We start from the raw sequence: 23,650 nt of genomic DNA on the forward strand, positions 1-23,650 counted from the left end.
ACCAGCTGCAACGACAGTATCAGCAAACACAGTGATGTACAACTGACACAGGGCAGAAACCTCCACAACACAACTACTGTCATGTGCTCGATATTCACCTTTCTACCACTCCATTCTCAATTTTCATTCTGGTTATTACTGTTGGAAACTATCAACTAACAGTTGATCATGTGGTCTAAACTTTAGGCCACATGATGTCAACCATTGTGTGTGTGTGTGTGTGTGTGTGTGTGTGTGTGCGTGTGCGTGTGCGTGCGCGTGTGTGCGTGTGTTTCCCTCACCTTGGGGCTGTCTGGTAGGAATGCAGGCGGGGGGCTCGCTCGGCTGCCCATCCTCTTGACACGACCCCGGATGTCTGGACTGCACCTGCGCAAGATCTACACACACATGCACACACACACACACACACACACACACACACACACACACACACACACACACGCACACACACAGTGGGCACGGTCATCTTGTCGCTCTTTAAAGCCTTTTCAGTGTATTTTGTCATTTTTCATATCGTCGCTGTCGGGCGGAAACCTCATTATCTCCAAAACGGCAAATTTTCAGGAAATAAAAAAAAAAGTTCTTAAAATACTGAACACCACATCACCACAGTTGACACATGTCTTCATTATAGTCAGAAGACTGGTTGTATTTATTGGTTGTATAGTTGGCCACTACAGTATGTCAGAAGGCAAACAGAGCTGTAATGCACTGTCTCGACTGCAGAGGGCAGCAGCAGCCTGTTAATTGGAAGTGGCAAAAACTATTTTCTGACTGGAGGACAGAACGTGTGCATTGAGCTGTGTGTCTGAGGGCGAGTGTGATCCCTCTCTAAACAAATAGATCAAGGTGTCCTTGAGCAAGGCACTGAACCCCCAACTGCTCCAGTGCAGCTTATTGCAGACTTGTTGCTCCATAGGTTAGAGGAGAATTTATGTATTTTTCAACCTGGACATTTTTTCATAATTATTTATGTTGAACTAATCAGAGCAGATTTTTTTTAAATTGATGCATTACTGAGCTAGATCTAGCCACACAACGGGCTGGAACAGAGACACATGGGGCACCGTGCATGTACGTCGTGTAAAGAGCTTATTTTTTGCCACACATCGGCTCATATCCTTATTATATCATAGAGAGAGAACTGGAAGTGCTTCTATTGACCTCTAGATCCTGGGACTGTGTGTAGGACGGAGTCTCGTGAGTCTCAGGATAGTCTCAGGAGAGTCTCAGGAGAGTCTATATACGGATACAAACTGGAGAGATAGCAAGAGGCAGAGAGAGGTACTACAAGCTAAAACAAGCATTCATTTCTCCTCTCCGTTTTACGATAACAATCTGAGCCTGTGTCCGTTGCAAAAATAAGCTTGTTTAGTGACATACAGTACGTGCAGGCTGCCCAGGCAGGAGGGGCATCTGGGCAAAGTGGCTGCGATCTTGGTCAATACTAGGGGTGTCAAAATTAATTGATCATAAGATGCATCGCGATGCAGACATGGACAATTCTGCATCGATGCAGTTGCATGACATAATCGATTAAAATCGATAAGACATTTATGTTTAAAATGTAGGTTGACATTCAGATTTTAAATCACTTTCTAAAAAAAGACTTGATATTTATCTGACTGCTTGTATTCATTGATGAAAACGCAGCAATGTGCAGTAATATAGAAAATGGAGGATGTGATACTTCGAGCTGCGATACTTTGAACTGCATCGAGATGCATCGTGGAACCGAATCGTTGACAGATGAATCATAATCGAATCGAATCGTGAGGCCAGTGAAGATTCAAAGACCGAGTCAATACTGCACCAATTAAAAAAGAAATCTGCTCACATTAGTTAGTTATACATACAAAAATAGCATCCTGGTTGAAAAATACCCAAATGTTCCTTTAAGTAGTCTGTAGGCAACCTTGCTTGTGTGTTTGTGTCTATTTCATGCTGACCTCCTCGGCCATAACGGGCTCAGACGAGCGGCTGATGGCGGAGACGTGAGGCGTCTCACCGTCCGGCTCGTTGTCTGTGTAGACTCCTCCCTCGGTGTAGGCCCCGCCCTCGTCGGTGTAGGCTCCGCCCTCGTCGGCCGTGTCGTCCAGGTCGGAGGCCAGCCGGCTGTCCAGGCTCAGGTAGTCTGCCGACATGGCTGACAGGAAGGACAGACGTTCGACATCCTGGCACTCCAGGTCACTCTCTACCCCCTCCAGCTAGAAGAGACACATGATGGATCTTGGGTGTACAGGAAGGAAGGACGGACAGACGGACGGACAGACGGACAGACAGACAGACAGACAGACAGACAGACACACAGACAGACACACAGACAGACAGACAGACAGACAGACAGACAGACAGACAGACAGACAGACACACAGACAGACAGACAGACACACAGACAGACAGACAGACAGACAGACAGACAGACACACAGACAGACAGACAGACAGACAGACAGACAGATAGCAGGAGAACAAGAGAAAAGAAAGAAAGACAAACAGAGCCCAGCTGTAGAGGAAGTAGGAAGACACACAGTGAGCATGCTCAGAGTGCAGACAGGAAGTGGCTGCTAAGAAGGTGACAGGGAGATGGATAGGATAGGATGCCTTCAAAGGCACCTGGGTGGTTCTCAAAAGGTATTATTTTTTATTAAGAAGAGAGGTATTCAGGTTCAGCGCTGCTAGGGGCAGGCTTCAGCATAATGTGAGAATCCTCGTTCTCACTCGTAAAAGCTGGGTTGTAGGACAACCTTAACATACATTTGTATGTTTTGTTGTTAGTATTTTAGGCCGTACAGGAGGCATTTCTGATACTGGCATCGTTATGGGGACAACAACTGTAAAGTCCCATTTGTAAAATTCCCTGATATTCCCCAGAGAAATTAGTAAATTCCCTGACTTTCCCTGTCTGGAAAGTCCAGAATATTCTAGACATTCCTCAGCCAGTAGGAAGCCTGCAGTGTGTGTGTGTGTGTGTGTGTGTGTGTGTGTGTGTGTGTGTGTGTGTGTGTGTGTGTGTGTGTGTATGTGTATGTGTACGTGTTTGTGTGTGTGTGTGTGTGTGTGTGTGTGTGTGTGTGTGTGTGTGTGTGTGTACGTGTGTGTGTGTGTGTGTGTGTGTGTGTGTGTGTGTGTGTGTGTGTGTGTGTGTGTTTACCTTGCCTTCAGACACCCAGACAGGCTGCATCTGCTGCTGTGTGATGGAGTCTTTGACGCTGCCGTACCAGGCATCGTTGGCTGAGTTCACATCTATGGTGGCTGAATAGACGGGAGATAGAAAGAACACAACCTCAGCACACATATTTTCACATGACTAGATTATGGATCTGTGGTTAGAGTTTGTCTTGGTGCTGTGAAATTAGTTAAAGGGATAGTTCGGTTTGTTTGAAGTGGGGTCCTATCAGCTAGTTCGATACACTAACTTAATTAGGTACAGTGTTCTGGAGGCTGGGCGCATTGTGGAACGAGACCGCGCACTCAGCCAAACCAGCCTTTTCTCTGTAAGTACGGGGGGTCAACAACTTAAACGTAATTTAGCCACCTAAAACAACGCCCACCTAAACAAATCGATATCCGTGTACATGCACGCTCTATTTTGACAATTTTCAGCGCTTTACTTTTCCGCAAAACAGCAGTTTCATTCGGCACTGCTTTTCCTCCCAACCGTACAACTACCGTATTCCTCCGCTAAAAGCCAGCACAGAGCACAGAGCCGCGGTTTACAAAACAGGAAGGCTTAGAAGAGAGATAAAACACTGACTTACTTTAGAGACAACAAGTCACCTGGCCTCTCTGGTCTGGGACGTTTTCCACAATTTATCCTGGGAATGGTGAAAAAGGTCTGCAGCCAGGGCACCCCGGCATTTAGGCAGGAGGCGCATCTCTTTCTGCCTGTTCACTCTCTGCAAAAGTTCCTCTTCTGTATTCTCTCTGGTTCATAATTGTATCCTCTTGTCACCAAGGTGAATGGCATATCATCCTCGCTATCAAAATCACTCATATTTTCGTTTGTGTATTCTATTTGTTGTGTCTTCACTAACAAACCGAGAGAAATAAAATACCCCCAAATAACTGCAGAGTAATCCAGTGCTGCGGCTCTGTGCTGGCTTTTAGCGGAGGAACACGGTAGTTGTACGGTTGGGAGAAAAAGCAGTGCCGAATGAAACTGCTGTTTTGCGGAAAAGTAAAGCGCTGAAAATTGTCAAAATATAGCGTGCATGTACACGGATATCGATTTGTTTAGGTGGGCTTTGTTTTAGGTGGCTAAATTACGTTTTAGTTGTTGACCCCGTACTTACAGAGAAAAGGCTGGTTTGGGTGCTGCGCTGAGTGCGCGGTCTCGTTCCACAATGCGCCAAGCGTCCAGAACACTGTACCTAATTAAGTTAGTGTATCGAACTAGCTGATAGGACCCCACTTCAAACAAACCGAACTATCCCTTTAAGATTGTATGTTCTTGACTTATTGTAGTTTGTATGCTATGGCCATAGATAGACCATATAAATACTGTATATAGACGTAGCTACCGTGACATCAACCATTGGTTTTTGGCCATTTCACCGTCGCCATCTTGGTTATTTGGAGCCGTAGGCCCAATTCCAATCCGCCCCCTAAAGACTCAAGCCCTCAACCCTCAGTCCCTCTAATGGCCGCCATCTGAAAGTGGTTGAGTCATCAAGTGTGGAAGGGATCCACATTGGCTAAATAAGAGGATTGGGACAGCAGAGCCCTTTGCACTTGACAAGATGATGTTGACTCTGGCAGGTTTTGGGCTCACTATTATATTGTTTATTGTCAAGACGCTTTGAGGAATAGACTCCCTGATGAGTCTGTTCTCATCCAGGCTCTGGCTCTCCAGAGTGGACAACATGTAATTTAAAAATAAATGTAGCCTACTGCAAAATCTGCAATCTGCAACATGTGTAATTATAATTAAAATAAGCATAATAATGACATGTCACCCAACATTATACACAATGTCAATACTGTACAATACAGATTCGGTAAAACTATTTCTCATTCATCAAAAAGGTTGTGGATTGCAATTGTAATAGAAATGATCGATGATTATTCTAGGATTGTGTAAAATAACTACTTGCATTCCTCTGATATAATATTTTTGTCTAATCTGACATCCCTAATGTTTCATTGTCAATTAAGGCATTCCAGCGCACTCGCAAACACCGCGTTCGTTTCGCGCGTGTGTTCTTTTATTTTTTTGACAGATATTTGCAGCCTTCCCCGTTTTATACGTCACAACGCTATGCATTGTGGGCAATTCCCTTTCCGTAAGTGGCCATAGCTGCTCCCTTACGGTAAGGGGGCAGAAAGGGCTCACTCTGAGCCCTCATTCACTTTGCGATTTCACTGTGGGACATCCCTAACTAAGCCCTCACTCCCTTCACGTGAACGCGCCTCTAAGGGCTTGAGGCAGTAAGGGGGCGGATTGGAATTGGGCCAAAGTGATGTGAATTTGGAGGAGAAAAGATGCAGTGTGGCCTCCTGCTATTGGAGGAGAAAAGATGCAGTGTGGCCTCCTGCTATTGGAGGAGAAAAGATGCAGTGTGGCCTCCTGCTATTGGTCCAGTGATCGGCGAGCTGCACGATCACTGGACAGGCGACCTGTCAATCACGCTCCAAAACAGCCTTTTTGTATCATCTATTTGACTCTAAATGGGACCATGATTTACTAAATGAACATCAGGCTGTAGTGAAGAAGACTTGAAACTAGTGATTGAGACATAAACTCATTAGGAAAGTGTTTACTGGGGCAATATATCAAGTGAGAAGTAGCACCATTTTCTGGTTTTAAAGTTAAAGAACTACGATGGTTCCAGGTTCTGAACAGAACAAAAAAGGGAGGGTTCCTCCAACTGTTCCTAGAACTATGAAAAAGTTCCTCCGGTCCGAAAGCATCTTATATGAGTCAGAACTGCCTGGGGACTCATTATAGCCTGAGGGCCCAATACTCTCTTTTGCTGGATTGTTGCTAGGCCATTGTCGCTGTGCGGGATCACTTGCTCTTATGACATCACTGATGACCACTGCGCGTCGCGGCCTCACCTGCTCTATGACATCACTGATGACAATTAGGGCAATCACCTGTAATTAAAAAATCCGGCTCTGTCAGGTCACCTGCACAGCCCAGGGGCGGAAGCCATCGTCTCCATCTGGTTCCTCCCCCCGATTCTACCTACTTATACTTCCATCACTTCTACAGCCTCAGACTGATGACATGCCTGCTGAAATGTGTGTAACAGTGTCCAGCACCAACCAGTGAATAAGTGACAGCACGTCTTCCTCAGTTTCACAGCCTGTTCGTAAAGTTTTCGGGCACTTCGGTTGGAGCTGGGGATGACTCTCTGCCTCATGGCCTTGATGCCCTGCTTGCTGTCTGGGTTGAAGAAGATGACGATGGGGTACCACTGAGTGTAGTTGAGGGTGTCCACTGCTTTGGGTGTCACATCTAGCAGGGCGTGCTTGTCCTGTACAAGGGTATGGGGACATGAGATCATGAAAGTCACTGTTTTGTTAATCACCAGCCACAGTGTATAGCATACCGACACCTGATGATGTCATCAGTGATGTCATATAGTCCCAGCATTGTGACATCACTGATGCCGCCGCAGGGCGCAGCCCCGCCGCAGGGCAGCTGCGTATGCGAGCTGCAGGGCCAGCTCGGCGAGCTGCAGGGTGGGCGAGCCTAGGAATCGAGCGTGCATAGCGCGCAAGATGCCTAGTGGTTTTAAAAGCAAGTAGCTAACAGTGTTTGGTTGTAAAAATTATATAAATTTAAAGATACATACATTTTTTCTTCCCCAAAAAATTATTTGTTACTGTATATTTTGGAATAGAACATTATATATTTTAAGTCATGAAAACAGTGCGTGTGTGTGTGTGTGTGTGTGTGTGTGTGTGTGTGTGTGTGCATACACCTGCGTGTGTGTGTGTGTGTGTGTGTGTGTGTGTGTGTGTGTGTGTGTGTGTGTGTGTGCGTGTGCACACACCTGCTCGATGATTTGTCGGATGGTGTTAAGGCGAACCACTCCTGAGGATTTCTCAGAGCCTGCGTCTTTAGGCTCTGTTTCTGACATAAGGACACAGACACAATGGACATGTCATTGTCAAGTGATATTAATACACTTTTCAAAGGAGAATCTAGGCAGGCAGATGTTCCCACACGCACACAAAACCATGGGCCCTATCGGCGCAAAAGCGGTAATTTAGCGTTTGCGCTCGTTTATGCTATCGTTAAGACATGCGTTAAGACACGCAAACAGGTGCACAAACAGGTGCACAAGCGCAAAACGTAGATAGCGCCTGTACCAAGAAAGGGCCCCATGTGTTTTGTGAGGAGGGGAGAAGAGACTCACTGGCAATAAGGAACTGCTCCGGCATCTCAGAGGCCAGCTTCTCGTTAGCAGCATCAGCAATGGGGCCGAACAGCACGACAGGACGTCTGAAACCAGCTGGAAGGACACCATTTTTATACTGACAGTGTACAGACGCTTTTAAAGGACAATGTTGTTTTTCATATTGATGCACTAAAGCGTTTTTATACGCAGAGCAGCGGCCTGGAAACAAGGACTATGGGGCATGTGTAATGCGTGTATTTACGTCCTGTACGTAGTTTCTGACACGCAGCGGCTCATATCCTTATTATATCATAGAGACCATGAGAAAATGAACAATGTATGATCTACCTTGCTGCACTGTGTTCAGCCTGTCTCTCTCTGCTGTCCGTCACACTGCTGCACTGTGTTCAGCCTGTCTCTCTCTGCTGTCCGTCACACTGCTGCACTGTGTTCAGCCTGTCTCTCTCTGCTGTCCGTCACACTGTGTTCAGCCTGTCTCTCTCTGCTGTCCGTCACACTGTGTTCAGCCTGTCTCTCTCTGCTGTCCGTCACACTGTGTTCAGCCTGTCTCTCTCTGCTGTCCGTCACACTGTGTTCAGCCTGTCTCTCTCTGCTGTCCGTCACACTGTGTTCAGCCTGTCTCTCTCTGCTGTCCGTCACACTGTGTTCAGCCTGTCTCTCTCTGCTGTCCGTCACACTGTGTTCAGCCTGTCTCTCTCTGCTGTCCGTCACACTGTGTTCAGCCTGTCTCTCTCTGCTGTCCGTCACACTGTGTTCAGCCTGTCTCTCTCTGCTGTCCGTCACACTGTGTTCAGCCTGTCTCTCTCTGCTGTCCGTCACACTGTGTTCAGCCTGTCTCTCTCTGCTGTCCGTCACACTGTGTTCAGCCTGTCTCTCTCTGCTGTCCGTCACACTGTGTTCAGCCTGTCTCTCTCTGCTGTCCGTCACACTGTGTTCAGCCTGTCTCTCTCTGCTGTCCGTCACACTGTGTTCAGCCTGTCTCTCTCTGCTGTCCGTCACACTGTGTTCAGCCTGTCTCTCTCTGCTGTCCGTCACACTGTGTTCAGCCTGTCTCTCTCTGCTGTCCGTCACACTGTGTTCAGCCTGTCTCTCTCTGCTGTCCGTCACACTGTGTTCAGCCTGTCTCTCTCTGCTGTCCGTCACACTGTGTTCAGCCTGTCTCTCTCTGCTGTCCGTCACACTGTGTTCAGCCTGTCTCTCTCTGCTGTCCGTCACACTGTGTTCAGCCTGTCTCTCTCTGCTGTCCGTCACACTGTGTTCAGCCTGTCTCTCTCTGCTGTCCGTCACACTGTGTTCAGCCTGTCTCTCTCTGCTGTCCGTCACACTGTGTTCAGCCTGTCTCTCTGCTGTCCGTCACACTGTGTTCAGCCTGTCTCTCTCTGCTGTCCGTCACACTGTGTTCAGCCTGTCTCTCTCTGCTGTCCGTCACACTGTGTTCAGCCTGTCTCTCTCTGCTGTCCGTCACACTGTGTTCAGCCTGTCTCTCTCTGCTGTCCGTCACACTGTGTTCAGCCTGTCTCTCTCTGCTGTCCGTCACACTGTGTTCAGCCTGTCTCTCTCTGCTGTCCGTCACACTGTGTTCAGCCTGTCTCTCTCTGCTGTCCGTCACACTGTGTTCAGCCTGTCTCTCTGCTGTCCGTCACACTGTGTTCAGCCTGTCTCTCTGCTGTCCGTCACACTGTGTTCAGCCTGTCTCTCTCTGCTGTCCGTCACACTGTGTTCAGCCTGTCTCTCTCTGCTGTCCGTCACACTGTGTTCAGCCTGTCTCTCTCTGCTGTCCGTCACACTGTGTTCAGCCTGTCTCTCTCTGCTGTCCGTCACACTGTGTTCAGCCTGTCTCTCTCTGCTGTCCGTCACACTGTGTTCAGCCTGTCTCTCTCTGCTGTCCGTCACACTGTGTTCAGCCTGTCTCTCTCTGCTGTCCGTCACACTGTGTTCAGCCTGTCTCTCTCTGCTGTCCGTCACACTGTGTTCAGCCTGTCTCTCTCTGCTGTCCGTCACACTGTGTTCAGCCTGTCTCTCTCTGCTGTCCGTCACACTGTGTTCAGCCTGTCTCTCTCTGCTGTCCGTCACACTGTGTTCAGCCTGTCTCTCTCTGCTGTCCGTCACACTGTGTTCAGCCTGTCTCTCTCTGCTGTCCGTCACACTGTGTTCAGCCTGTCTCTCTCTGCTGTCCGTCACACTGTGTTCAGCCTGTCTCTCTCTGCTGTCCGTCACACTGTGTTCAGCCTGTCTCTCTCTGCTGTCCGTCACACTGTGTTCAGCCTGTCTCTCTCTGCTGTCCGTCACACTGTGTTCAGCCTGTCTCTCTCTGCTGTCCGTCACACTGTGTTCAGCCTGTCTCTCTCTGCTGTCCGTCACACTGTGTTCAGCCTGTCTCTCTCTGCTGTCCGTCACACTGTGTTCAGCCTGTCTCTCTCTGCTGTCCGTCACACTGTGTTCAGCCTGTCTCTCTCTGCTGTCCGTCACACTGTGTTCAGCCTGTCTCTCTCTGCTGTCCGTCACACTGTGTTCAGCCTGTCTCTCTCTGCTGTCCGTCACACTGTGTTCAGCCTGTCTCTCTCTGCTGTCCGTCACACTGTGTTCAGCCTGTCTCTCTCTGCTGTCCGTCACACTGTGTTCAGCCTGTCTCTCTCTGCTGTCCGTCACACTGCAGCTCCTGTTCCCCCCGCTCCTCACTTTGTAATCCTAATGACGTTAGTCAGCGCCGGCTCAAATAAATACGAACTCAAATGCATCGTCTATATGAACAAAATCAGATCAATGTCACAAGTCACCAGATACTGTTTACATGCCATGGACTGTCATGGCAGCTTGATCTGCTCTGAGCTCTCAACTGAGTCTCAGCTCTGAGTCCCCGGATGGAAAACAGAGCAATGGATGACTGGCAGAGGTAAATACAGCAAGTCACATTCATGTCACTATCATATAATAAGGATATGAGCCGTTGTGTGTCAGAAAATAAGCTATTTACAGGACGTAAATACATGCATTACACACGCCTCGTATTCCTCGTTTCCAGGCTGCTGCTGCTCGGCGCATAATAACGTTTTAGTGCATCGATATATATTACAACAACAACAACAACAACAACAACAACAACAACAACAACAACAACAACAACAACAACAACAAAGTTTCAGGGTGAATTAAAAATCATGAAGCTAGAAATAAGGTTCAGGTTGTGAAAAACCGGAATTCTCCTTTCACTTGACAACATTCTAAATTAAATTAAATTATATATATATATATATATATATATATATATATATATATATATATATATATATATATATATATATATATATATCATACACACACACATACACATACACACACACACTGAGTCCTGTTGTCAATGTTGCTGCTCTGACCTGGGGGTCTTTTGCTCCAGCTCCCAGAACAGAGCCATTCTGCCAAATATCACTTCTGCAAATAGCAATAAGAGTTGATTTTTATTAAAGTGGTCCTGACTGAACTATAGTTCTGGGGGAGACACGGCATCATCCACAACTGGGAGAATGAGCACCAGCGCCACAACCTGACCGTGGTACTCCATCCACCCTCTGACCGTGGTACTCCACCCACCCTCTGACCATGGTACTCCACCCACCCTCTGACCGTGGTACTCCACCCACCGTCTGACCGTGGTACTCCACCCACCCTCTGACCGTGGTGGTACTCCACCCACCCTCTGCACCAGCACCACAACCTGACCGTGGTACTCCACCCACCCTCTGACCGTGGTACTCCACCCACCCTCTGACCATGGTACTCCACCCACCCTCTGACCGTGGTACTCCACCCACCGTCTGACCGTGGTACTCCACCCACCCTCTGACCGTGGTGGTACTCCACCCACCCTCTGCACCAGCACCACAACCTGACCGTGGTACTCCACCCACCCTCTGACCGTGGTACTCCACCCACCCTCTGACCGTGGTACTCCACCCACCCTCTGACCGTGGTACTCCACCCACCCTCTGACCGTGGTACTCCACCCACCCTCTGACCGTGGTACTCCACCCACCCTCTCGGAGAACCACGCGCTCATATGCTGGGAAGCGAGTGGCCAGCGTCTGGATGCAGACGTCGTCTCGGCCCTTCCTCAGGTCCTTCCTCTTCAGCGCCCGTTGGCCCCGCAGCCTCCAGAAGTCTGCTCGGTCACCTGGACTGGCCTTATGGGAGCTCTGGACACTGGCCATCTGCTCCGCCCTGACAGGAAGCAAGATACAACTCCATCACTTTGGCTGTCTATCACTGTATCCTACTTTCCGTGCTTTTACGCAAATCGGAAGGATTTGGCATATTTTTACTGGACCAATAGATTTTAAATCAAAAGGAGAAATAGCCGCCTCGCCTCGTTGTGTGTCTCCACCAACAAGTCACGTTCATCATTAATACACTCACAGAGTGAAAAGAAGACTGTCAGGCAAAACAAACAGAACAGCGCCATAGCAGAAAGCCAGAAATAGCCTACCAGCTATTAATAGCTATCACTGTGCTCTTTGATTATGTCACACTACAAGAGGTAAACATGGTCGTTCCTCGTTCCCGGCGGTTATATTCGGGCCCGACGCTGGAAATGTGTCGCCCACGACCAAATTGCTTAAACATGGGCTGAATTGGTGAACTCTGAGCCTGGCAGACAGAACCCCTGGAGCTTCCTCAATGGCCCCTGGGTGTCCATGCACCCCCATGTTGTGAGCCACTGCTCTATGCTAACACAGGGGTAGCTAGCTTAATGCCTACCTGCTCTTGTTGGGGATGATGCCCTTCTCCAGCAGTTGCTTGTCCTTGCCAGTACGGATAGCCAACCAGTTGCCCAGCTTGCCGTCGTACAGCGTGTCCACCACCTTGAAGATCTCGCCCCGCGTGAAGGCCAAGCTCTGAGGAGTGTCCTTCTCATATTCAAAGTGGGTGCGGATGAAGAAGGAGTCCCCACGCCCTGACACCAGGACGTCATTATAGGCTAGAGAGACAAATAGAGGAATGGACAGATTGAGAGAGAGAAAGTGAGGGAGACACAATGCAAGAAGTAGAGGGAAGACAGAGAGATGAAAGGAGTGAAGAGAAGGTGGACGGAGGAAAGGAACGAGGGAACAAATCTGTGAAGGATGGAGTAAAGTGTTCGTACAGGAGTGGAGGCCACTGGAGTATCGCCACACTTTCTCCATTAGGACAAATAACATCTCTCTAATGCCAAACAAAACAAGGTAACCAGCATGTGTGGAGTGGACCGTTGGCTGTAACGTTAATAGAAGGGAGATGGCATCTCATAAAACCCGCAGTTTGTCAATATTTGGATCCAGTAAAGTAAAATAATATGTCGGCTCAGGTTGTGTCAGATAAAACTGGCATCTAACGTTAACCACTCGACCCACATTCAGCACAGAGGCCGGATATACAGTAGCTATGGGCAGGGGTGGGGGCGTAGAGCAGCCTTTAGGCCCACCCAGATATGAGTTTTGCCCCACCAATCAAAAGTTAGGAACATCTTTTTCTTTTCACCCCCAGCCAATAGAAAAAGTGCACCGAAAATACCAGCGAGTCTAGCTTCTGATTGGGTGGGCACTGAGCTTCAGCCCGCCTCCTAAGTCCGCTCTACTCATTGTATTGAGAAACACAGAGAGCCAGCGTTGCCAGACATACGATAATTTTGACCTCTGTACGAGGTACGATCAATAATCCCAAAATCCCCCAAATGTATACGATAATTTGATCATTTTTGTGACAGTTGTAATCAATCTAATCCTACGTCTATCTGTTTATACATCTCTTCTGACGTCTTTGCAGCCAATTCGTGCTTGAACGTGAGTCACGTGACGTGAACGCGAGTCATGTTTGGTTGGCTCGCCAGAACGAGGAAGTGGTGCGGCCCATATACTAATATGCATGCTGAAGGTGAATATGTGTAGCTTAGTTTTATTTGAAATGTACATATACATTAGGTACACAGTATTGTTACAGCAAATTTAACTTTTGTACTAATATTATTCAGTGGGGGGGGGGGGGGGCCGTGGTCGAGCCACGCTGCTGTGGGGAGTTTGTGGGTGAGATGTTTAAATGGTGGACTTGGAGAAGGACACCCTAAGGGGCTGGTTGACTCCCATGTTGTAGTTGTGAAGGTTGATCAGGGCCTGGATGGCCTCCTCCACCGTCGACATCTGAAGCAGAGCCATTTTGCGATCCTGGAAAAACTTGAATGCTTTCACAGTGCCGCCAGCATTGGAGAACAGCAGCCGCAGGTCGTCTTCAGTCACATCTCCTGGGATGTTGGAGAGGTGGAGGGTGGAAGAGGGGGGGAAGATGTTCTGAAAGTTCTTGGAGCCGGGCTTCTTGAAGCGATGCAGCGGTGAGTTGGTGAAGTCCTTGCTGAGGCCCTGGTCGTGCAGGCCGTCACGGGGCAGCACCACCGTCTGGTGCCTAGACAGCGTCACACGGATGATCTTGCCGTACATCTTCTGACCGTTCAGGTGACTCATAGCGAGCTGGGCCTGTTTGGCGTCTGACATCTGAATGAGAGCGATGTTCTTCTTGTTGTAAAGGATTTTCACCCTGGAGACATCCCCGTAAACCCCGAAGAGGGTAAACAGACTTTGGGGCAGAACCATCTCCTCATTGAGGTTGCTGACCAGCAGGACCCCGCTGGAGGCTGAGTGTGTGGTCAGGGCCACCCTCCCTTCAGTAGCGCTCAGAGGGTTCATGGCTCCGAGCAGGAAGTTGGAGTCTTTGCTGAAGGCTGCAGCAGCCATGTTGGGGTTGAGGCTGGGCTGGCCGTCGCCTGCGGGTAGCTCTGGCCGTGTGTAGTCACGACTCTTATCGTTGTTGTACTTGATATTTAGGTTGACCAGCTTGGAGAAGTCGATGTGCAGCGTGCAACACGAGTTGTAGATGTTATGGCCATCCAGCGCCAGTTTGGCCTGGCTGGCATTGACAGGATCACTGAACTGCAACAGGGCCTGGAACTGATTGTTCTTGGTGAAGGTGATTATCTTCATGACTGTGCCAAATTTGGAGAAAATCTGTTGCAGTATGTCCAGTGTTACGGGGTAGAACATGTTGTCGATGATGATCCGCAGTATGGGCCTGGAGGCTGCAGTCAGAGCCTGGAGCAGCACCACCTGGGTCCGCTGTTTGCCAGCATCTGTCTTGAGCTCTTTGTGGTTGGAGTACTGGATGAAGATGGGAACATTGTGGACATGAGGAGTTACAGTGGTGTAGTGGTTGACCATAGTGATGGCTGCCTCCTCTGTTCCCATCTCCAAGAATGCCTGGTTCTTTCCTTTCAGCATGAGGATGTTGGTGACCTTGCCGAAGGGCAGGCCAAGGGCAGTGACTTCAGTCTCTGATGCCTCGTTGGGCAGTTTCCGGATGTGGAGCACACGGGATGGAGACGCCTCCTCCACTCTCAGCTTTTTACTATCGCTCCCATTGGACGTCCCATTCAGCTCATCTGATCCTCTTTTCATGCAAACTGCATGATGCCACTCACTGATGCCATCCATTCTGTCAAGATTTTCTATAGCTTTTACACCGCTTTCGGCCCAGCAAGCATCCATCAGTGAGTGATGTCTTAAATGAGTGATGTCATCAGTGATGTCATTCGAGCAATTGTGATGTCATCAGTGAGTGATGTCATCAGTGATGATGTTACTCGAGCAATTGTGATGTCAACAGTGAGTGATGTCATCAGTCATAATGTTATATCACAATGATGTAATAATGTTATGATGCCATGTTATGTCATGATGTCATAATGTTATGATGTCATCATGTGCAACACACACTTCAGTCCCTACATAATGCCTTTTTTTTACGCAACGTACACACAGTCGCGGTAGAGCAACAGACCTGAAGCAATATATATCTATATCTAATAGGGATGAAAATTTTCCATAATCGATAATCGGTGAAAATTAACTCATTGAGTGCCATGGACGTCTTTCGATGTCCAATTAAATAGTGACGTAGAGTGCCAAGGACGTCGATCGACATCCAATGCGTTTTTTGACGGTGGGACGTCGATCAAAGCCTTCTGCATCTCCTGTACAAATATTGTAGCTATTGGAGGTCTATAACCTATTTTACAGAACCCTTAGGTGGCGACAGTGCTCTCCAGATTACAGAAAGGCAGAGAAAAACAGAGACGAAGTCGTTGGGGAAACGGAAATCGCATCGCATCCGTATGCATCGATATGCATGAAGCATAACGTTAGCTGTGCCTGCAGCAGCCAATCTGCTCCCACAATTGAGCTCCTCCGTGTCCGCTGCGACAGCCCATCCGCATGATCAGCCGTGGAGTTGTTATTATTCTCAACTGGAAGCATGGGAGCCGGTGACAAACACACGCGGAACGCTGTAAAAAAGCTGGATGTCGCGCACCCTTCACTGTGCACAGCAAACTCAGCAGAGAGCCACCAGACACTCCTACGGAGGTGGGGTTTGCAGTTGAGGGGTGGGGGGGGGGGGGGGGGGGGGCACGCAGAGCAGCACACAACACTGACCCAGACAGACCCAGACAGCAGGACAGGATTGGCAAACGCAAGCCAGAATATCTGATGCCCACCAGCAGCAAATCAAGACCAGCAAGAAGCTGCAACCAGCAGCGCACACAGGGGCCAGCGCTGCTGGTTGCAGCTAAAAAATATTATTCTGCCAAACAAAATTCCCTGGCCTTCACTGTTTTATTGAAGGAAATTATTTTTGAGGTGTGACTACATCAGAAAATTAGCTTCAGAGTCAGTGATGTGCTTGAAATGTTTAATTTCACAAAAGCGTCATTATCTCAGCTTCTAGAAAAAAACGGCTGTTTTTGGTTAAATCAAGCTATCTTCTCCGGCTGATAACTAAAGAACAGAAAATTATATCAATAAACCTGTTTTTGCTGATGATAGAAGAGAGTCTCATCGTTCGTTTTGCATGTTCAGTGTTTACATAGTAATAGGCTACATGCACAACTTTTTTACTTCCTGAAATTAGTACAGCTTCTTTATTTCCTGTCCTACACTATTGGATGAACTGATTAATCAGGTGTGCCTGATCATTGTTGTGACTGCAGCACACCTGACATTAATCAGTTCATCCAATAGTGATGACAGGAAATAAAGAAGCTGTACTAATTTCAGGAAGTAGTGGAGTTGTGCATGTAGCCCATATCACACAATATTCTGTGGGCCTCGAGAAATCACTGAAAAAAGCTCTGAAACTCTGGCACTGGGAGCGTCCGTTCTCCAAAAGTGGCTGGCACTCAATGAGTTAAGGATCAATTATCGATTATCGATCATATTAATATATATATATATATATATTTTTTTTACAAAATGAATGCCTATGGCAGAAAATACGAAAGACAACGTGTTCTCCTCAATGAACTCTTTATTTCAATGTGTCTCCTCTCCAACACTGCTGTCCCCGGCGCATGCCGGTGTGAATTCCCCATGTTTAAAACAGTTTTGTTGGCACAAAGGCCCGTGCCCAGCCAGAAAAAATGAGACTATATGAAGCTCCACCTCACGTTAGTCGGCTGTGCAATGGAGTGGGGCGAGGAGGAACGAATTCCACCCAAACCTAGTCCAAAAAAAAAAAAAATTAATAATAACAAAATTGATCCAAATTCCACAGGATCGATTCCAATCCTTAACGATCAATTATCGATTTTCGACAATTGATGAACATCCCTAATATCTAATATATCTATATTTGTATGTCTGTTTGACAACCGCAATACAGCCTCTACTGAGAGGATTAGAGAAGCATGGCAGGGGTAACTTGGTATTGATTTATCTGACATTATATGGGAAAGGAGTCTGTCTGTGGTGCAACTCTGCTCCGGTTAATAGCAGATACCAGCTGATCCAATTTAAAGTCGCTCACCGTCTTCATTACTCCAAGCATAAATTACACACCACTGGTTTGCTGAAACACGTCCTTTGATGTACTGACCCATCAATCCCCTACCAGGATTCTAAGCCTGTATCATCTGGCAGGGGGACTAACAATGGAAACCAGTCCTGTGACTGTAATTGTCGTGCATTTACATTTTTTTGAAATGTTCATTAATGTACACCTGTCCCCTATCGAACAAATAAACGAATTGAATTGAATTGAATGGTAATTAAAAGGGGAAAAAATAGATTTTGAGTGCTAGAAACAAACCAAGAGAACTGAAGGCTCTTTGCCGAAACGCGTAAGCGTTTTGTTTTTTCTGATGTGAGCCAATAAATGAAGTGAAATGTGAGTATTTTGTCCTCCTTGACTTTGAAAACTGAGATGTGCTACCCTTTCACCTTTTTTTAAACCAAGAGAACGTTTGCCCTTGGCATACATGTAGGATATGACCCAGTGATCTTGGCATACATGTAGGATATGACCCAGTGATTGTGTGATCTCTTCACAAAAACATTTTTCCACCAGGCTAAAGCAACTCTAACGCTCAAGCACAAGCTCATTACATAACATCTCTCACACCCTGTGTGTTTTTCACTGATGTGTGTTGCTGCATGAGTCCATGTGCACCACGGATGGCTGAACCAAAACGAGCCTGAACTGGTCTAAAAGCCTCTGGGACCCCAAGCGTGTATCTCCACCACTGCACAGATAAGACAGACAGACAGACAGAGAGAGAGAGAGAGAGAGAGACAGACAGACAGACAGACAGACAGACAGACAGACAGACAGAGAGAGAGAGAGAGAGACAGACAGACAGACAGACAGACAGAGAGAGAGAGAGAGAGACAGACAGACAGACAGACAGACAGAGAGAGAGACAGACAGACAGACAGACAGACAGACAGACAGACAGACAGAGAGAGAGACAGACAGACAGACAGACAGACAGACAGACAGACAGACAGACAGACAGACAGAGAGAGAGAGAGAGAGAGAGAGCGAGGTCTGACAGCTGGCAGTACACTGTGGGAGAGAACACTGTGTTCTGGGTTACTGCACGAGACACACTGTAACAACCTACACTCAAGTCAATTAAGACTGCCACGTTCTTGTTCATTGAACACTAGTAGGGCAAGTTCTTGTTCATTGGACACTCGTAGGTCATTTGTCGGGAGTCTTTTACCATCAGGTTTGCTCTGGGCCAGGATGGTGATGTCCTCTCCTTTTGGAATCTCCAACAGGAAGAGCACTGCCTCCTCTCTCACAATGCCCTGGAAATCGACGTTGTTCACCTTCAAAACACAAACAAAAGCCACCGTTATGATGACTACAGTACATCAGAATCAGAATCAGAATCAGAATCACTTTTATTGCCACAGTATGCAAGTTACATACGAGGAATTTGTCTTAGTGTCTGTATGCAGCGTAGCGGTCACATCAATATACAGAGATAAGAAGTAGGAAGATAACTAAAGACAATCACAAATATGTTCATGAGTGGTGAAGTGTTCTGTGGATGATACATATGAATTTATGTTGGATTTACATGAGATTTACAGACTGAGTTAAATAGACGACCACATATCTCCACCGTTATTATGACTACAGTACATGGTGCACTGGACACGTTAAGCACTAAGCAGCATGCCGGATTGGTCATCTTTTCACATTTTCATTCATATTTCATGACTTAAAAAAAAAATGTTCTCCCTTTTCTGATTTTTCAGAACTTCTCCAGGCCTGACTTGACTTTGCAGATTTTCCAGGAGTGTGGGAGCCCTGTGTATCAAAGGCCTCTCTCTGTATGATATATATATATATATATATATATATATATATATATATATAGGTTGGTGCTGGGACCCACTACCTTAATGATCTGGTCTCCGACTCGCAGGCCTTCCTCCTCGGCTGGACTGCCTTCCTGAACACCAGCGATGAAGACGCCAGCATGGTTTCCTCCTGCCAGCCTCAGTCCTACACTGTCTCCTTTCTGAAAAGTCACCATCACTGTGTTCGGCCTGCAGGCAAGTTAACACAGGATTCCAAAAACAATGTATCTGCTTATGATTGTGTTTACTCAACTGAATTATTATGTTCATTTAATTCACTTAAGGAACAGTCGGCAACATTTTCATAAACATACCGTAAATGTTAATTTAGCTACTCTCTATGATCGATTGACACCATGCAATAGTGATTCAACATCGAATTAATTTGTACATTTGCTCTTCTAAACACCCGGGTCCATATTCATAAAACTCTTAAAAGTAAAATTCATGATTCATAAAACTCATAACACTCCCAAAAAAGTTTATGGGAACGCAAATTTGGGTTCAGCACGACAATTTTTTTTTAAACTTTTATGACTTTTGGAATGTAAATAAGTTTTTTTTAAACAAGATTTTTATCAAACGCTTCAAAAGACATAAAAGTTATTCACGTTTGTGAAGAGTATCATGCTGAACCCAAATTCGCGTGGATAACCGCACCTCCTCCCCACTGACCATCAGCATAGGAGCGCCGCAGGGCTGTGTCTCCAGCCCCTTCTGGTACGACCATACGGTACAAACATATAGACAGTTTTTCATGGAATTGTGTTGCTAGGGAACTGTTTGGAACCTAAATTATGTCCTGTCAGTTATTGTACCAGCAAACACTGCAACAGGAAGTAAGCTGGGGGCAATTTAGAATGTTTATGTTGTGAGTGGAAACTGTCTATATTAGGCCAACATGTCCTCATACTGAAATGACAGAATAAGTCGATTTCCAATGGCCTCCCTCTGGACGCAGAGAACTCACCCATAGATCTCTTCCTCTTCTGGACTGGGGCGGAGCAGAATCTTGGGGGTCGGGGGAACAGCACCTGGACTGGGTTGGAGCAGAATCTTGGGGGTTGTGGTAACAGCACCTGGAGGAAAGAAAATCAACACTGAAACACACCAAGACCTTATAGCTACATTAGAGCTTCAGTTGTGCTGGGCGATAATTCAATACTGTATTATCATTTATGGTCTTTCACTGGAATCATCTCATACTGAGGTGAATGGTGTGGTGTGTGCTTACCTGGAGGCTCCTCTATCTGTGGTGGTTCTCGGCCCAGCTCAGCTGAGGCCTGGGGGTCTTCGGGTACTCTGAACGGGGAGGCCATGGCTGACATTTTGGCTACTCTGATAGGTTCTTCCCTATTACACAGAGACATACAGGTAAGGAGGCTCAGTAGGGACATACAAGGTGTGACACCGACTGATCAAAGCTGATGTAGTGTCAGATTAAGAGTATATATAGTATATATAGAGGGGGTGCACAAACTTATATTCTATATTTTCACATTTAAAGTATTATTATTATTATTTTTTACATCAAACAGTGCAGAAAACTTGTGGGCACTCATACAACCCATTTTCTCACTTTGGAGTGTTATTTAACCCCTTCACGACAGGCTAGTATGCCATGGTTGGGACTAATGGATGTATTAGGTCATCTAGTTTCATGTAGCAGATACTTCACTCTGACTTCCATCCAGCCTACCTGGGTTTGTCTCTTTCATTAGAAGAGTGGGAGGACAGGTCTGACTGACGGGACCTCCTCTCCTCTGCTGGAGAGTAGGAGTGGTATGACTCCATCTCTGAGATGTCTGACAGACAGACAGACAGGCAGACAGACAGACAGACAGACAGACAGAGATGACATTAGACAGACGTCCATCATTTCAACAACATCCCCTTCTCCAGATGTTCTGCCACCATCACCAGCAGTAACTAGTATGTCAGGAAGCCCCTCCACCAGCCGATCAACCTCTGGGACAGAGTGAGGACCAGTTATTCAAGTTTCTCTGAGCCTTGAGGACAAACCCTGGTGCCACAGTTCAAGTCTTCAGCTAAAAGCAGCCAGTATTTGAACAAATCTTATCTATAGTTTACAATAGACAAAATATGCCAGAAATAATCCAAACCATACAGATTTGGGCAAAAGCAGCAAAAAGTACATGTGCTGTTGGGTAGGTAGTAGGTACCATTTTAACTGATCTGAACGATCCACGTCACTTGATTTGGCGCTTGCTGTTTTGATCCCTTGGCTTAGACTGTGGCACTCAGTAGGCTACTCAGAAGAGACAGAGGGAGACAGACTCAGTAGGCTACCCAGAGGAGACAGAGGGAAACAGACTCAGTACGCTACTCAGAAGAGACAGAGGGAGACAGATTAAAGATGGGGAAAAACAGACGCCTGTAAATCAAACAAATTAACAAAAACAACAAAGTCTTTAGAATTGTTTGAGGACCCAGCAAGTGAGGAAACCACAGAAGAAGAGAGCGACAATACAGCTGTCCCACTACAAATAGGACACCATGACACCATGACACCATGACAAACCCCTTTACATCCAACAGCTCTGTGACTTTGGCAGTGTTGTTGTGTTCCGTCATGCCTAATTAACCCCATCATTTGTGGTGGGACAGTGGGAGGGAAGTGGTTAGCAGTTAGCAGTTAGCACACAGTCGTGTTTCAGCAGGGACAGTGCATTAACTCCTCTATTAGATTCATTCAGGTTAGAGAGACATTCTGCATGCAAGAGCCAGACATGACGGGTGTGTGGAGAGAATGTACGACTGAGGGACAGAGTGACAGTGAGCGATGGGTAGAGAAATGTGACAATGATCTGATCTGTCAAACCAGATGAAGGTGGGTTTGTCCAGGCCCAATCTGGGCACCCAGATTGGGCCTGGACAAACCTGGGCACCATCAGTCTGGATATTGTTTACAGTCCAACTGACGCGAGAACGGAGTTGGAGCTGATCAATTGTAGGTGTTTTAGGTCCAGACGGCATTTTGGCTAATAATAATAATAATAATAATAATAATAATAATAATAATAACAATAATAATAAATAGCTGTATAGGGGACGTCAGGCGCAAACCCCGTCTGTGCCAGTCTCATTAGTGGGCAGACTGATAGACTCTGGGTTCAGATTGGGCCGGGTCAAATAGGGCAGAAACAAGCCACATGGTTCAGATTCGGGTCAAAGCAGCACATTTGGTTACATGTACAGTTTGATGCCCTGAAGAATTTTGGAATTGGAGCCATTGCCAAAATTTTACAAATTGGCCGATTGTACCGATCCTTATTTTTATGCCATTACCGGAGAAAGGATTCTGTCTCTTGCCAACACTACTTAATGTTAACACTTTTGCAATGGCACCAATTCTGAAAACAATCAGAGCAGCAAACGAAGGTCCAGCCGACCCCTGCACCCATTCAACTGAGCCACTATGGCCCCGCCCTCTCTAGCTCCGCCCCCTCTAGCTCCAGGCATGGATTTCAGTCATGTGACGTTTTTGTTGTGGCCGCCATCTCGACCTCGTGAACGAACAGCAGCACACAACCTTTTAGTACCTGTTTAAGTCTGGGAGGACTGTTCAACTCTAACTACTCTTTGTACTTTGTAGTACAAAGTCAAATCAAACTTTAGACGGGTCAACACTTTTGGTGTCTTACTCTTATTGAGTTGTTTGATACCTTTTGTACTTTTTGAGAAATCACAGTTTAAAGTGTTGTGCTTTTTTCAGCCTTTATAGTGGGATTCTATGGAGCCGGCATAAAGTTTGTGATGTCACAATTCACTCTAGCTGACTTTCTAGAGACTGCACATTTTTAAAACAAAACTCACACATTTTAAGGCTGTGACAGTTCACAAACTTTAACACTACATACATATACGTCAAACTCTTCAGCTACTTCTGCTCTCATAAAATATAAGCAATGCAATGTGTCGTTTTTCAAATTGGCCCTCAAGATGGTGCTGCCACAGTTGTGTTATGTGAACAGAAATCTATAATACCAATGTTGCTGCGTTTACTCCTGCTTTGACACAACTGTGAAGAATCCATGTCCGTTTCACATGGCAGTGTTGTAGCCCTGGACTCTGAGCCCTGGACTCATTTTCAGGATTTGTGACTTGAACTTGGACTCGAGCATTTATGAAGTTGACGTGAAGGCTAGTCGACGCTTCAAGCCGGCAGGCAGCACTCTTTCCTTGGCGTGTCCGCACCGGTTCCGCACGGAAGCAGCCGGCTACCTCGTTCTCGCCGAATCCCACTCGCGTAGCGCCAGAACACGCTCGATGGGGTTAGGGTTTGTTTTGTTTGTTCTCAACAAAAGACCCATTCTTAACAAAAGCCCCCCTGTCATTTGTACGCCCCCTTTTCCCTCACCCCGTTCCTTGCTCCACCTACGCACCCCTCGAATCCAGACTCTCTACCACCTTCCTATCCATAACTACGGACCATTGCCCCTACCCACCTTTCTTGCACCCCACCACCCATATCCCCCTACCCACCTCTCGAACCCCAACCTTCCTATCCCTAGCTACAGCCCCTATTCCCTAG

The 23,650-nt window shown here is 46.9% G+C and overlaps 1 protein-coding gene and 1 pseudogene across 2 annotated transcripts in view; both read right to left on the reverse strand.

The window, feature by feature from the left end:
• The window catches only part of LOC310784514 (tight junction protein 2-like), a gene marked incomplete at its 3' end in the record, with an annotated part of 107,148 nt that overhangs the window by 4,144 nt on the left and 79,354 nt on the right, over positions 1-23,650 (reverse strand). Inside the window, exons 9-21 of the mRNA XM_083645496.1 lie at positions 20,795-20,900; positions 20,330-20,448; positions 20,066-20,129; positions 19,134-19,284; positions 18,447-18,555; positions 12,125-12,344; positions 11,403-11,587; positions 7,370-7,465; positions 7,004-7,083; positions 6,271-6,481; positions 3,154-3,254; positions 1,950-2,207; positions 282-377 (exon numbers count right to left, since the gene is read on the reverse strand). Coding sequence (XP_083501622.1) covers positions 282-377; positions 1,950-2,207; positions 3,154-3,254; positions 6,271-6,481; positions 7,004-7,083; positions 7,370-7,465; positions 11,403-11,587; positions 12,125-12,344; positions 18,447-18,555; positions 19,134-19,284; positions 20,066-20,129; positions 20,330-20,448; positions 20,795-20,900 — 1,796 coding nt within the window. The remainder of the gene's footprint in view (positions 1-281; positions 378-1,949; positions 2,208-3,153; positions 3,255-6,270; positions 6,482-7,003; positions 7,084-7,369; positions 7,466-11,402; positions 11,588-12,124; positions 12,345-18,446; positions 18,556-19,133; positions 19,285-20,065; positions 20,130-20,329; positions 20,449-20,794; positions 20,901-23,650) is intronic.
• Positions 13,435-14,880, reverse strand: LOC310784036 (polypyrimidine tract-binding protein 2 pseudogene; annotated as a pseudogene). Its single transcript has one exon. The product of its transcript is annotated as a polypyrimidine tract-binding protein 2 pseudogene (transcript).

This window comes from Poromitra crassiceps (assembly GCF_964638095.1).
Source record: "Poromitra crassiceps genome assembly, chromosome: 10".
Lineage (NCBI taxonomy): Eukaryota > Metazoa > Chordata > Actinopteri > Beryciformes > Melamphaidae > Poromitra > Poromitra crassiceps.